Source organism: Callionymus lyra, chromosome 14, assembly GCF_982586985.1.
Source record: "Callionymus lyra chromosome 14, fCalLyr1.hap1.1, whole genome shotgun sequence".
NCBI classification, from domain to species: Eukaryota; Metazoa; Chordata; class Actinopteri; order Syngnathiformes; family Callionymidae; genus Callionymus; species Callionymus lyra.
This window is the reverse complement of record NC_141831.1, coordinates 21,601,196-21,615,291: the sequence shown is the minus strand read 5'-3', so window position 1 is coordinate 21,615,291 and position 14,096 is coordinate 21,601,196. Positions and strand designations below refer to the sequence as shown.

Sequence of the window (14,096 nt, the reverse complement as noted above, 5' to 3'; positions counted from 1 at the left end):
CGAAGTGAGAGATTAAACATAAGTTTAAATGTAATTCAAAAATGTAAAACAATTCAATAGTTATTACTGTTATTACTGAATCACAATTAATGAGACTCCAAATGGACCTATAGAACAATAGAACTATAGAACAATAGAACTATACACTTTTTTTGGGGTGGAATATTGTTTTACTGTATATGCAAGTAATTACAATATAAATCATGTGAAGAATTATGGGAAAATATGTAAATATGCTATAAAGGTAGTTTTTCAAACAGGTTTCAATTACTTTTTATAGAGACAAAATACAAGAAAAAAAGACAAAGAGAAAAAAACCCCCAAAAATCTAAAGACCTTTAATAATTTAAATTTAGAATTGACCTGGTAACACAACTTAAAAAGGTCACAGGTCAAGGGATTATTGCACTTTACCCAGGTCTTACTCCAACCCTCGATCCCGAGGTAGAGTTTAAATAACTCAAAACAAAAACGTTAAATCAAAGAGTTTCAGGAAAATATTTTTTTCTTTCAGCACAATAGTGTTACATCATGATTTCTGGTCAGAGCTCCTGCCAATCAATACACAAACAAAGAACATTCCAGTGGAGAACAGCGGGTCAATTGCAGAGCAGCACTCTGGTTGAACTTACTGACACAAACATTTCTTTCCTACTTTGGCATTCAACCTTTCTAATCAGGGTTTCCATAAAAAATCATTCACCTGAACCTATCTTGACCATCCTCTCTATTCACACCTGTCCTCCTCTTGTCCTCTCTAGTCACATCTGTCCTCTGCTTGTCCTCTCTAGTCACACCTGTCCTCCTCTTGTCCCCGCTAGTCACACCTGTCCTCTTCTTGTCCTCTGTAAGTCACACCTGTCCTCTTCTTGTCCTCTCTAGTCACACCTGTCCTCTTCTTGTCCTCTCTAGTCACACCTGTCCTCTTCTTGTCCTCTCTAGTCACACCTGTCCTCTTCTTGTCCTCTATAGTCACACCTGTCGTCTATCTTGTCCTCTCTAGTCATACCTGTCCTCTTCTTGTCCTCTCTAGTCACACATGTCCTCCTCTTGTCCTCTCTAGTCAAACCTGTCCTCTTCTTGTCCTCTGTAGTCACACCTGTCCTCTTCTTGTCCCCTCTAGTCACACCTGTCCCCGTCTTGTCCTCTCGTGTCGCATCTCTAGTCCCACCTGTCCTCTTCTTGTTCTCTCGTGTCACTTCTCTAGTCTACTTGTCCTCTCGTGTCACATCTATCCTCTTCTTGTCCTCTCTAGTCACACCTGTCCTCTTCTTGTCCTCCCCAGTTGCACTTGTCCTCTACTTGTCCTCTCGTGTCACATCTGTCCTCCCTAGTCACACCTGTCCTCTTCTTGTCCTCTCTAGTCACACCTGTCCTCTTCTTGTCCTCCCCAGTTGCACTTGTCCTCTACTTGTCCTCTCGTGTCACATCTGTCCTCCCTAGTCACATCTGTCCTCTTCTTGTCCTCTCTAGTCACACCTGTCCTCTTCTTGTCCTCCCCAGTTGCACTTGTCCTCTACTTGTCCTCTCGTGTCACATCTGTCCTCCCTAGTCACACCTGTCCTCTTCTTGTCCTCTCTAGTCACACCTGTCCTCTTCTTGTCCTCCCCAGTTGCACTTGTCCTCTACTTGTCCTCTCGTGTCACATCTGTCCTCCCTAGTCACATCTGTCCTCTTCTTGTCCTCTCTAGTCACACCTGTCCTCTTCTTGTCCTCCCCAGTTGCACTTGTCCTCCCTAGTCACACCTGTCCTCTTCTTGTCCTCTCTAGTCACACCTGTCCTTTATTGTCTTCTTCCTCCATTAAAAACATTGTCAACTGCTTTCATTCAAGCTTCTGCAACTGGTCACCCCCGACAGTTGTCTACACCTCCTCCACTAGAGACAGAATTCTTCTGAAGCCTCACCTGGTCGGAGAGAAGATTTCCACTCTTGTCCCTGTGCTGGGCCCCCAGAGCCCACTGGCTGAGCATGTCATCTGCTGTGATTTGAACGGACTGGGCCAGCCAGCTGTCGAACAGGGAGTTGTCCAACGGGAAGGACTTGGACAAACCTGAGTCATAGAGGAAGAGGGTGGTAGAAAAAGAAGGTGGGGAAATGGGAAAGTGCACCGGTTAGGACATTTACAAATTGAACACACAGTAAATGAACCTGTTGTTGAGTTGCAGTTATCCTATAACTACATGCACACATACATCCTTATTTCTATTAAGCTATCCTCTTCACTTACAGTCAACAATTGTTATTTTCACTTGCTGGTTCTGAGCCAAGAGTGAATGTATTTGTTTTTGTTGCGGTCATTGACAGTGAGTGCATTATGCCTTTATCATGTAAAAGTTGAAGATTGGATCTTCCAAACAGTAAGTAGATAAGTAGGTAGACACATAAACATGCTTTGTTGCATCTAAGCCAAATGTCCACTGTGTTGCATCGCAGTTCAACTAGCTACCCTACGTCGGGGGAAAAGCTGAATGTGCTAGGCCCCTAGTAATAGAGACCCTACCTGCAGATGGAACTATTGCTTTAAATGACATCAGGTTCTACTTCATGCATGCTCAGCCCTTTAACAGCCTTTCCATGACACTGTTGTTTCTCTAGTCACACTTAATTCTCTGACATAAGGTATTACAAACTTTCCAAAAAACTTTTTCAAAATGGAAACCTCTGTGTTGACATGTCTGGCTTCAGTCATTACGACATCGATTGGTTATTCAAAGCATTGAAATTGGATAGTTTTTTATAAAAAATGTTTTTCATTTTCAAGGAAACCAGATTTTATTCATTTTTTCTACTGCTTGGTGAGAGACGGAAAAGACATGCAACTGGCAGAGACTGCCAAATTGATTAGAATGGTTAGAATGGTTTAAATAGTTAGCATGGTTAGCATGGTTGGAATGGTGTCCCAATTAAGCAACACATATTTGTTTATGTCAGTTTTGTATAGGGCACTTCCAAAAAAGAAATTTGGACATATACAGTCAGTGATTGGTTTACAGTAGCTAGCATTGTTGTGCTAATGGAAAACATTTCGGAAACAAAACATTATTTTCTTGCCTGCACTTGTAATAAACCAAAAAAAATTTGAAAAATGAAATAACATATACATATACCAGGAAAAACAATAAAATGTTTGAAATGATGTTCTTATAATTGGCTGGAAAGCATTTCAGACAGTCATCTAAGACCTTACAGTCTGCTTACCTACTTACTAGCTTGCTTAAAATTGACTTTATTCAACAGAGAACCATGGTTCACGTCTGAAAAATGATTTTCATCTGCGTACTTGACAATTCAGATGAAACCAATCACGTAATATAGACATAGAATCTGCTAGAAAGCGGCTTCTTGTCTTAATGAGCAGTCTTAAATAAACAAGCGTTGCAGTGTTAGTCACATAATCACCGCTCCACATCATCCTGCTCGAAATTAAAACACATTCAACACAAAAGCAGCATGAGGTTGATTTCCACTGCTTTCTGGGATTCATTGCAGGAGACTGCCTGCAGGTGTGCGTTTCATTTTTAAAAACAGGAATGGTCTCTTGGACACACTCTCTCTTCCTTTGGAGTCTATCTTCTGTTATTGAGACATCTGTAGCATGAAAGAATGAAAAGTGAGCATCTGAGGCAAGTGAAGCATCACTGTACCTAAAAGCGAGAAGAAATCCCACACAGACTGAACACGAAAATATCAAAAGCCCAGCATGGTGCAAGAAAAAGCAACCTGTGAGCTCTCCCCGACAACAAAAGAGATTTTATTTGACTAATGCCTAAAACTGTATTTTTTCAGTGAAATTCTTCCAGTGGTATAATTCCTCCTCATTACATCCCTGAGACGTGATTTGAATGCAAGGTTAATGCGGGACAAGTAGAAATGATTCTCTTGAAACGGTGACTATGGAGTAAGAATACAAAATCCTGAGGTTTAGTTAAGGTTCTCTTTACTCATGAAAACTTCTATCAATCCATCCATATGTATTCAATCCATCCTTTCATTCATTTGTGGGGGTGACCATCCAATCTTCGCCATAAATGGTTAAACTTATTCACACCTTCTATCAATCCATCGTTTCACCTGCGATTACATATAGTGGCCCCTCGCTATATCGCAGTTCACCTGCGATCTTGTAGATTTCTTTAGGAATCAGTAATGCATATTTAAATTCGACATATAAGACTCTATGTCGGAATCCTACTGTATGAATAAGCCCATTGTGTATTGGGTGAGTGAACATCTGACCACTTTTCTATGTCTTGATTGGCCAAGGGATTCCGGCCTAGTTACTTTGTAGTTTGTGAAAACTATAGTTGAATAGTGAAAAATGAATCTGTCACTATTTCACAGATTTGTATTTTATTGCAGGGAGCGTAGACTGTACCAATGAGCTATTAAATATATATCCAGACCTCCATCTATCTTTCTGTCTATTGCTCTAGCTATACATATTACACTATTTATCACTATCTACTACAGATATGCATATTTGTACTGTCTCTCTCTGATGTTCTTCCCTGCATCCATTCCAAGATCCATCTAGAAAATATCCTACATCAGACAATCAAACACAATATCCATCCATTTACCAATCCATCCTTCAATCTATCTATTAATATACTTATAGTCCATTCTAAGATCTATTAATACATAAACCTCCATCCATCTGTTCATACTGGTCTATCTATTCATCTGTCTATCAGCTTGTCCTTTGAGCCATCTGTTAGTCCTTCACCTGATCTATTTATATCTCCATGCTTTCATTGATTACTTCTCTCTAAACCAAACCAAATATCAATCTGTCTGACCAACAGATACATCAAAGTCCTCATCCAGTCTTCCACCTGTGTCCATCATCACACCTGTTATCATCCATCCATCCGAGCCTCTGTCCATGAACAAGCATCATTACTACACTTGTCCTTCATCCCAATCCATCCTTCTATGTATCCATTATGAGCTCCAGCCTTTTATCGAAAGAAAGGCATACGTTATTTTATACGTTTTCTTGTTCCCTGACTGAGAGCAGATGGTGTGACGCACACAGAGACCTCTAGACACCCAGATATGGACAGGTATGACAAGCACGGTGATGACACGCTGAGACTGAATTATTCACCGGCCATGAATGCACACCAAGTGCCAGGCAAACAGTCGAGATGGATGAGGATAAAACAACAAAAAGTGTGTTATACAGCTGGTCTGAAATGAAAAATAGACAGCTAGACTGTGAGGAGTACACATAAAGGAGGTAGATAACTGGAGGAGATAAACAGAGGAGATCAAATCAGAGCAGGAAGCAAGTGAGGCAGAGCCAAACTACCCCACTGACTTCTCGCCATGACTCCTCTGTGCTGTTATCAGTCTCTGTTTATTGATCATATTCACTTTGGCAGGAAGTCACTGATGGCTCTTCGACGCTGTTTAAATTAGGAAATGAGAGATAATGACGAGGTTTATGGGGGAGCAAAACATATCTACAGAATCTTCTGCTGGGGGGGATAAAGGACAAAAATATCTCATGATAAGATGTTGAGTCTTTCAGACCCTGAGATCCTCCCTTCTTCACAGAAGGTTCTAAATTGATTGTGTTTGATCTTATTTTGTCGACTTCTCTGATAACAGATTTTGACTTTCTTTAACACTTTGGGATTCTTGAGTTAATATTTTGCTAACCTAGAATCATCCAAAGTTCTAACTCATATAACCTAGAATCATCCGAAGGACTAACTCATGTAAACTAGAATCAACCAAAGTACTAACTCATGTAAACTAGAATCAACCAAAGTACTAACTCATATAACCTAGAATCAACCGGAGGACTAACTCATTTAACAGAGAATCATCCAAAGTACTAACTCATATAACTGGGAATCATATAATAGGACCAACTAAAATAACCAAGAACCACTGATAGAACTAACAAATATAACTATTGATTTAAGGGACCTCAAAAAGTACTGTACCTCCTCAAGGACTAACTTAAAGAACAAATAGGACTTACTCATTTGACTAATTTTCACCACTTTAAGGACTAATTCACATAACATATAACCATCTACCAAGAACCCACTAAAGGACTTAGTCATATAATCAATAACCACCTTAAGGACAAGCTCAGTAAACCACAAACCACCTAAAGGATTAACTCACTAAAGCAAGAACCCAATGAAGTAGTGATGGTCTGATGGAGCTTCATGTAGCAGTGTCATTATTTTCAGGGTCCACTAGATGGCGGCCTCTGCATTATTTTTCAGTTTTGTACAACTGTTCTAATGTAACGTCACATCACTAAACCAAGAACCAACTAATGGAATAACTAATACACAAAGACTTACTCATATTTTTGGGACTGAGAATTTCTACAATATTATCTCTTCAGATGTGTGCAACCCTTTCTTCGAGCCCTCCACCAAAAAGTTCAGAACTCAGTCATATTTTTCTATATCGGCATTTTCTTGTCTTAATAATTCCAGTCAGATGTTTAAACAAAGTGTGAGATTCATCAAACCCCTCAAACATGTAAACAACTGCAGGTTTCTCGACTCACACATCCCGCTTAATTCAATCAGTGAGCTGGAATCTCAACTCCTCAGACACTCGCTCTGCAACGGTGAGCAACATTTATTTTCATCATCTGCGAATCAAAACAAATGATGTGAGATATTACTGCGGAGGATTCAGAGCTTCTATCATAATACCGCGTGGCGCTCGTCGTGCGACGGTTATGGATGTGAAAGCTTTTACTTGTGCAACATAAGTGAATAAGTGATGCTGGAGAGTAGGATGAGTCATGAGAGTACATTTTCATTCACGCTCCTGGATATTAATCATGTTCTTTAATCGTCTCTGCAGCCCACACTGTTTTGGAGAATGTCACAGGAGGAACATTCATCAGTCGGCGGATCTGAAGACATATAAACAAAGATTACGTAATGAAACTAATCCACCCACTCGTCATCCTTCATATTCTCTCTCTCTGTGAAGTGGTTTTTTTTCTTAAGACGTGGAGGACAGTGTTTACTTGTCTTGGCACCCACACATATTTCCGTTGATGCTCTTGTTTTAGAGTGTATTTGGATAATCCTGGTCAGACTGGAGGAGAACTCAGAACTGATTGATGGCTACAGAGCTGTCACTGGGCGAGGGCGCAGCCTCGTCACAGATCTGCTGTCCCATGAAGCAGCTGACAAGATAAACAAAGTGTTTTTGGGGAGAAGGTGCAACACACACAGATGTGAACAGATGGGGAGACGTCCAATGTCACATTTCTTCTTGAACAAACTCTTAGGTCACCTGATCATCATCCATCATAGCTGTCAACAACACACATCATTTGCGGAGACAAGTGTACGTGTTTTCATGTACACTCGCTGTACTCCTGTGTGGGGCAATCGCAGTAGCAAAATAAATTTGCCAGAGATAATATTGGGATGATTTGGCATCTGGTTGAAGCATTTATAGAAGGCCATTGATAAGAGAAGGTTTTGAATTTGTAGTCAAAAGTGGGATACTTCAAAGGCATACGGTAAAAAAGTAACTGAAGGGATGATGTTTTTTTTCAAAGGCAAAAAAACAGAGCTGAAAAATTCTGATAGCGACTCGTGAAGTTGTGAATTCTTTTAGCTGGTAGCCAAATTTTCTGCAACACATCTTGTCAAAAGTGGGTCAAGTTATCAGTGTCTGCTATAAAGGTTGCCGAATAGTAACTTATTAGCTATTAGCTATAGTAGCTCTCATTGAACTGAATCCTACCAGATGGTCAAACAATCACTTCCTCTTCTTTCTTGAAAAAGGGGCAACAAAGAGTAAATCAGACATCGCAAATTTCATTTTCAGCACCACAGATGCAGACTTTATAACCTTTCCTAGTGAAGTCCTCTATTACACGATTCAAAGTCTACTGGGAGAATACAGAGGAGCTCCAAAACCAATAAGGTGGCATGGTCTTTCAAACACGTTCTAGGTCTGACTGTAGGTTACACCTTGAGTTGGAGTTGCACAGAACACGACCCTAAAGTGGCATCCAGAAGGTATCCTAAAAAGATAGATGTTTTTTCTCAAAAGACTAATCTGGTCCTTTATCGTGTCTTTCGACCACTACCTAAAATGCTGCTAACATAGTATAGAGTAGAATTACATGTGGCGTTGAAAGATGAGACATAACATAAAGACTAGAGGTCAGGCAACATATTTTATGTTATTGGGGAAACTACAAGTAAAACTTTTTTCTTTGGCACTTTTTCAGGAACTGCTGACTGTATCATTTTCAAGTAATTTCATATTCATAAAAAGTTATGCTTCAACAGTCTTGAAGTACAATATCATCAAATTTTCTTTTTTGAGATTGTCTGAAAAGCCAAAAGTAAAAAGCAAAGTTCGCTCACACACAAATTACCGAGCTCTTTAAGCAGCGAGTCGCTCTCTGTCTTCCATCTGTCTTTCTTCTTGTCTGGACTGTTCTTCCTCCTCTCCTTTCCTTTCTCCTTCACACCACTCTGCTTCCTTTTCTCCCCTCTCTGGCTTTTCTCTGCTGGAAAAAGGAGAAGACGAGCTAAGGTCAGATATTTGTAGATGAATGGACGAGGGTTGTTTGATGCATTTCCCAACACTTGACAGAAATAAACAATATAACAGAGATTTACTTTTAGTCCAGCGACCTTGTTACTCAAACAGACAACGCAGAGATATCCATGTTCATGAGATTAGCTCACTCTTTCGCTCATTTGCTATTCAAATACAGCCACTTGTCACCAAAAATGCCCACAGATATTGGGCGACCGACATTCAAATGAGGGCTGTAAACACAGTGTTTCTGACATGTAGCAGAGTCATGCTGTGACCATCATTGCTCTCTCTCAGCAGGAGACATGGCTCTCTTTTGCAGAGATCATGACACTGAGCTGACGATACTACACACTCTGAGGTCGCGCAACTCAACACAGTCGAACATATATTGACGAGACTTTGCCCGCTTCAAATATGACTGAAAACGATAATGTGATTTCCTAATTTTGTCTTCAAACTTTGCTACACGATCTGTCCTCCATCTGATGCCGCTCTCAACAAAAATCACTATGTCATCAGCAAACATCATCGTCCATTCTAAACCAGTGATTAAAACAGTTTTTTTTGTATTTTGGAAATTTGGATGAACTGAACAAAGTAACCAATACTCAGTACCGTCTTCTGCACACACAAATATACTACAAAATAAACTAACAACATCCAACCCAATTGACAGAACTGTACTGTCAGAGTGTATAACTACAATAACAAATTCATTTTTTCTTTAAATTTGGTTTAGTTTACTACTATTATTTATCATATTTACTATATCCTACACTATTTAGTATTTATTCACTCCTTCATTATCCTGACAAGCAGCTAGTTAAGTTTACATTTTCTTTACATTTGTATTAGTGAAGTGAGTGGGTCTGTGTGAAAAATATATTTAAGAATGGTAAATTTGAACGTTAAGTGTTTAACCTTGTTGAAAGCGGGCAGAACACACACCTTAACCAATTTATTTAATGGCCTTGTCTGAAAGTGAAGCGTCTTTGAGGAATCTCCCAGAGGAAGTGCTTCTTTCCAAAACTCCGAAATTATAATTTCCTCTCTCCTTCTTTCCACAGACCTTATCTGATCTCCCGGGGACCAATTTTGTCAACATCTTCTCACTTTCCTCTTCTAATCTGATCTTGTTCTCCGGTTCGGAACGCGGAGACAAAACAAGTCTTTGGGTTTTCAAGGACACCTGCGGGCTCGACTGGAAGGTTGCGGAAGCGTTTCCCGCCGCCGGTTGTAATCTCGTCACAATTCCAACGATCAGTACGAGAAATGGTTTTAAGCTGCTTTTTTATTTTTCGGCTGTTTCTCCTCTGCAAAAATTGTTCTGCAACAGCTCCCGGGTTGAAAGGTGCAACAGCAGCGAGGATTCGTCTTTTTGAAGTGTTTAATTAATTTCCTCACTTTCTAGTGTGTGTGTGAGTGTGTGTATGTGTGTTACTGCTGTGTCTGGTTTCTTACCTGAGCTCATTAGAGCAACCCGAGATGTTTTGTTCGCGCTTTGTCTCTCTCTACCTGTTTTTTTTATTTCTCCTCTTGCAACTGCATCTCATTACCTCTCTGTCCCTTTTCATCCCTCTCTTCTCCCTTCCCCATTTATTTTGTTTTCCTCTTAACAGAACAAGTTCAAACACACACACACACAGTTTTCCGTTTCGTTACTCTTCCCCTGTCATTTCTTCCTTGGGGATTTTGGAGACATTAAAAAGCCAGAGTCGAGTCAGAGGGTGAGTTCCCTGCTGGAACTTGGAACTGCAAACCAAGGTCCTTTCAAGAACCTAACTCTAAAAATGGCTACGAAAAAAAACTATGGGTCTAGTGGATGACCAAACTCCCTCGGCACCCTTTACTGATAATCATGAGATGCACATTTCAAATACCTTAACTCATTAAATGTTTATCCTATTTCAAAAATGTAAACTTCATCTAAAAACAGTTGTCATAATCTGAAAGTGTGGGTGAAGTGGTCATTACAACTTTCAACTGAAATATTCCACGAGGTTGTGTATTTCTTTTAATTCCAACATCTTCAATCTCAAGTAATAATTAATAAAATGCTAATTTTCGCTTTTTTCTAAGCCTCGCCCCGCGGTCTTGAGTTTAATCTGGCAGAATAAAATATATTTGCTCATAAAAACGACCTTCAAATTCAACAAATTACCAATTTAAAGTATAATTCCATAAAACCCACTCACAGCTATATTAAAATATTATTCTGACCCAATAAATGATCCTAATGATGAAAATATGATCCTGGGTTGAAAATATACACAGGCTTCTAAATACAATGAATCCTGAACAATTGTGCGATCAAAAACATTTCTAGAAGAAAAAGATGAATCCCTCAAACATCATTAGCATATCACATTATGGTTAAGATTGGCAGGCAGTGATGAGTTTACTTTTAATAAACTTAATTGTATTAGTGTGTGTTTATTTAAGACTCATATGTCAGATTTTATTTACAGTTTCAAACCAGTACTGGACCGTGAGACCTTTGAAACTGGGATGGGCAGAAATAAAAAGTTATTGATCTTATTTCTGCTATTATCTGTCTAAACACATGTTTTATTTTGAAAACAAGAAATACTTTTGTTTAAAGTAACATCAGTTTGTCACTCTTGTTGAGACACTTGTTTTGGTGACAAAACTAGCAAAATAAGTAAAAGACAAATATAACTCCATATTATCAAACATAACAGTAGTTTTTGTCCATTATGCTGTGATCCACCTGTCCGTGAAGAAAATGATGACATTATTGAAAAGTGTTTGGGATCTCTGCTTAGTTATGCATTATAAAAAGGTTCTCATTACGCCAGGTCTTTTATTTTAGTGAGTTCCACCTTTTCACTTCCATTAGTGCCAATTTAATCTTAGTGTAGTTCAGACAAATTTTTGGTCCAAAATCCTTCATTTTCTTTGTTCCTTCTCATCAGATGTTGGTTTAGAAAACCTTTGCTGACATTCCAGTGGTAATCCATTATTGAAGGAGTGTTTTTTTTTGCACATTGGACCGGTTTAATGTTGGCATCATATTCATGGCCCGCCCATGACGCTCATATAAAAAATAATTTTACTAGTGTAAAAGTTTATTTTTCTTGTAAACTTGACTGAAACTAGTACCTTGACTTGTGAAGAGTCACAGGCTTATGTAACTTCAGAGAAAATACCATTTTTTTTCAAAACAAAAAACCTTTAGGACAGTCATAATCAATACAACTGAAATTATATGAATATTTTTTCTTTTTGTGCGGCCCGGTAACAAATGCCTCACAGAACAGTAGCGGTCCCAGACCAGGGGTTGGGGAGCACTGATTTATGACTGTTGAGATTCTGTTTCACCTCGATGATAATGAACTTTGTACGTGCACAATAAGAAAGAGGCACGATGGTCCAGTAAGACTAGGGCAGTGGGGAAACTAAGAGAATCCCTCAGAGGCCTGAAGTCCGACAAAGAAAGGGAGACAGATGGAGGAGAAAATTGATTAGAGAGGAGGTGAAAGAGAAATGGAGAGTGGAAAATAACGGAGCGAGAAAAAAAGAGGTGGATACAAGGTGAGGGACACGACGAGCCATTATAGCAGACAACCCAATCCTTCACTCTCCGCCGCGCTCTGCCTTAAACCCACACACATCTGTGATGGAGGAGTTGGGGTGTGAATAGATATGGCTGTTTAGTGCCACGAGAGCAGCTCCGATACCTGATGAGAAAAATCTGCTGCGTCAGGAGTTCCGCACCGGTAGAACTGCTCGAGTGTGTCAGAGATGGAGGGATATGAAACGACTGCTGACTTAACTCTCATTACCCCTGCCGGAGTGATGTCAGCGCCGTTACCATGACAACGCGCTTTCATCCTCTCGGCAGCAGCCCGGGCAGCTGATCTTTTAACACTCACCATGACTGTACACTTTCACAGAAAGAAAGGCAGCGATGATGTCACCATCTCGCTGGCAGACACATTGCAACAAAAGCAACGCGAACAATCAGCTAAATTTAGATGCTGCAGTGCTGCGATTCTGCCTCTGTTGTTTAATTTGGACGCCCTTGCCGTGACTTCTCTACGATACTGAGCACAGAGCTCTGCCAAGCAGCTCACTGCCATCCATACAGTGACTGATATTAGCATCCCACGTTTACCTTTGAAGCCTGTTGGTCTCAAATGAGCTCATGAGTTGCCATGTTGGGAAGCTTCCACCAAACAACTAAACTTGGCAACAGAACCATTTGAAAGCCTTTATCCATCTGTATGTTATCAAAATAACTGAGAAATGATAAACAGACTGGAAGAAATTATTCCTGTTTGCTGGTGATCTGGCTCTGGATTAGTCATGTAATAAAATATTTAATTAGTTTTATACACCGTATCAATATTTTATTTCATGACAACTTTAACTTTAAATTGTATTCTATTAATTAGTCACCTTCTTCCAAATACCACATTTATTTCATGCTTAATATTTCAACAAAGTCTGTATAAAATAAAAGAATTCAAATGCAAAAATGTGTAATTTTTAATTTTTGTATTGCAATAAACAGTCATTAGCCTGAAGAGACAGTGTGTGAAATCATGCAAGATCCAGGCGATGACTGAGGATAAGAGGATACAGTCGACTCCTGCAGCTTTTAAAGCGGATGTTGGGAGATGTTTGGTTTGCAAACAAATGAGTTACAACTTTGTCAAGAGGTGGTCTGTAAATTCTGTAACACCAGAGTCAAGTACTACAAATATGTCCTTGCTCCTAGAGTATCGCAACATATCGTATTGTCACCCCTGTATTGCGATATGCGTCATTCCACTTAAATCGTTCTAATCCAACTTTGTAATTTATCATATAAAATAATGGCTTTGCTAAAAAGCATTTGCCTTTTGGGTCAGATTTGTAAAAGCGAGAGTTTTAAAACTTTCATAAATCAAACCATGCTTTATAGAAGCACATATAAATGTTTCGAGGTCAACGAGCTGAGCTAAGTGAAGAGGACATACAAATCCATCTCTCTGGACCGGGCCGCACTGCTCTTTTGTGTGAAGGTGTTAAGTGCCACCCACAACCTGAAATAATCATGAAAGGCCATTTTTCCAAAACTGTCCACCTACTACATCCCCATCTACAGTCTGGATGTAAGCACTTGAGCTGTTACGAACACAGAGCAAAGATCTATTCCTACCTCCTGCCATGTTCTCCTCCAGCAGCTGTACCTGAAGGTGGAATATCTTCTCCTGGAGGTCGCACATGGTGTGTTTCATCTTCTCTCGCCGTGTCACCATGTAGCAAAGGTTTCGCACCTGCAACACATACATTGAGTTATCAATCAAAGAAGGGAACAATAAAACCGGATATCATTGGCTTCTCCTGGAAAAAAATCAATTCAATCAGTTGCTAGTGCTGCTTGAAAAAGTCATCAAAAATTAAAGTGGCAATATTGTGTTAAACCTGAAGCAAACAGCCAGTGTACAAGATAACAAGCAATAGTGGGTTTTGCAGGCGACTAATGGAGTTAAGTTACTGTGTTTGCTAGAGGTGAAAATCTTTCTG

At 39.6% G+C, this 14,096-nt stretch overlaps 1 protein-coding gene across 3 annotated transcripts in view; it reads right to left on the bottom strand.

Annotated features, from left to right (window-relative positions):
* jade2 (jade family PHD finger 2) overlaps positions 1–14,096 on the bottom strand; it is a 134,814-nt gene that overhangs the window by 6,714 nt on the left and 114,004 nt on the right. Inside the window, exons 11-13 of one of the 3 annotated variants that reach the window (XM_087806880.1) lie at positions 13,729–13,846; positions 8,392–8,526; positions 1,907–2,052 (exon numbers count right to left, since the gene is read on the bottom strand). In XM_087806880.1, coding sequence (XP_087663006.1) covers positions 1,907–2,052; positions 8,392–8,526; positions 13,729–13,846 — 399 coding nt within the window. The remainder of the gene's footprint in view (positions 1–1,906; positions 2,053–8,391; positions 8,527–13,728; positions 13,847–14,096) is intronic. The other 2 variants (XM_087806881.1, XM_087806882.1) reach the window with 2 other exon arrangements.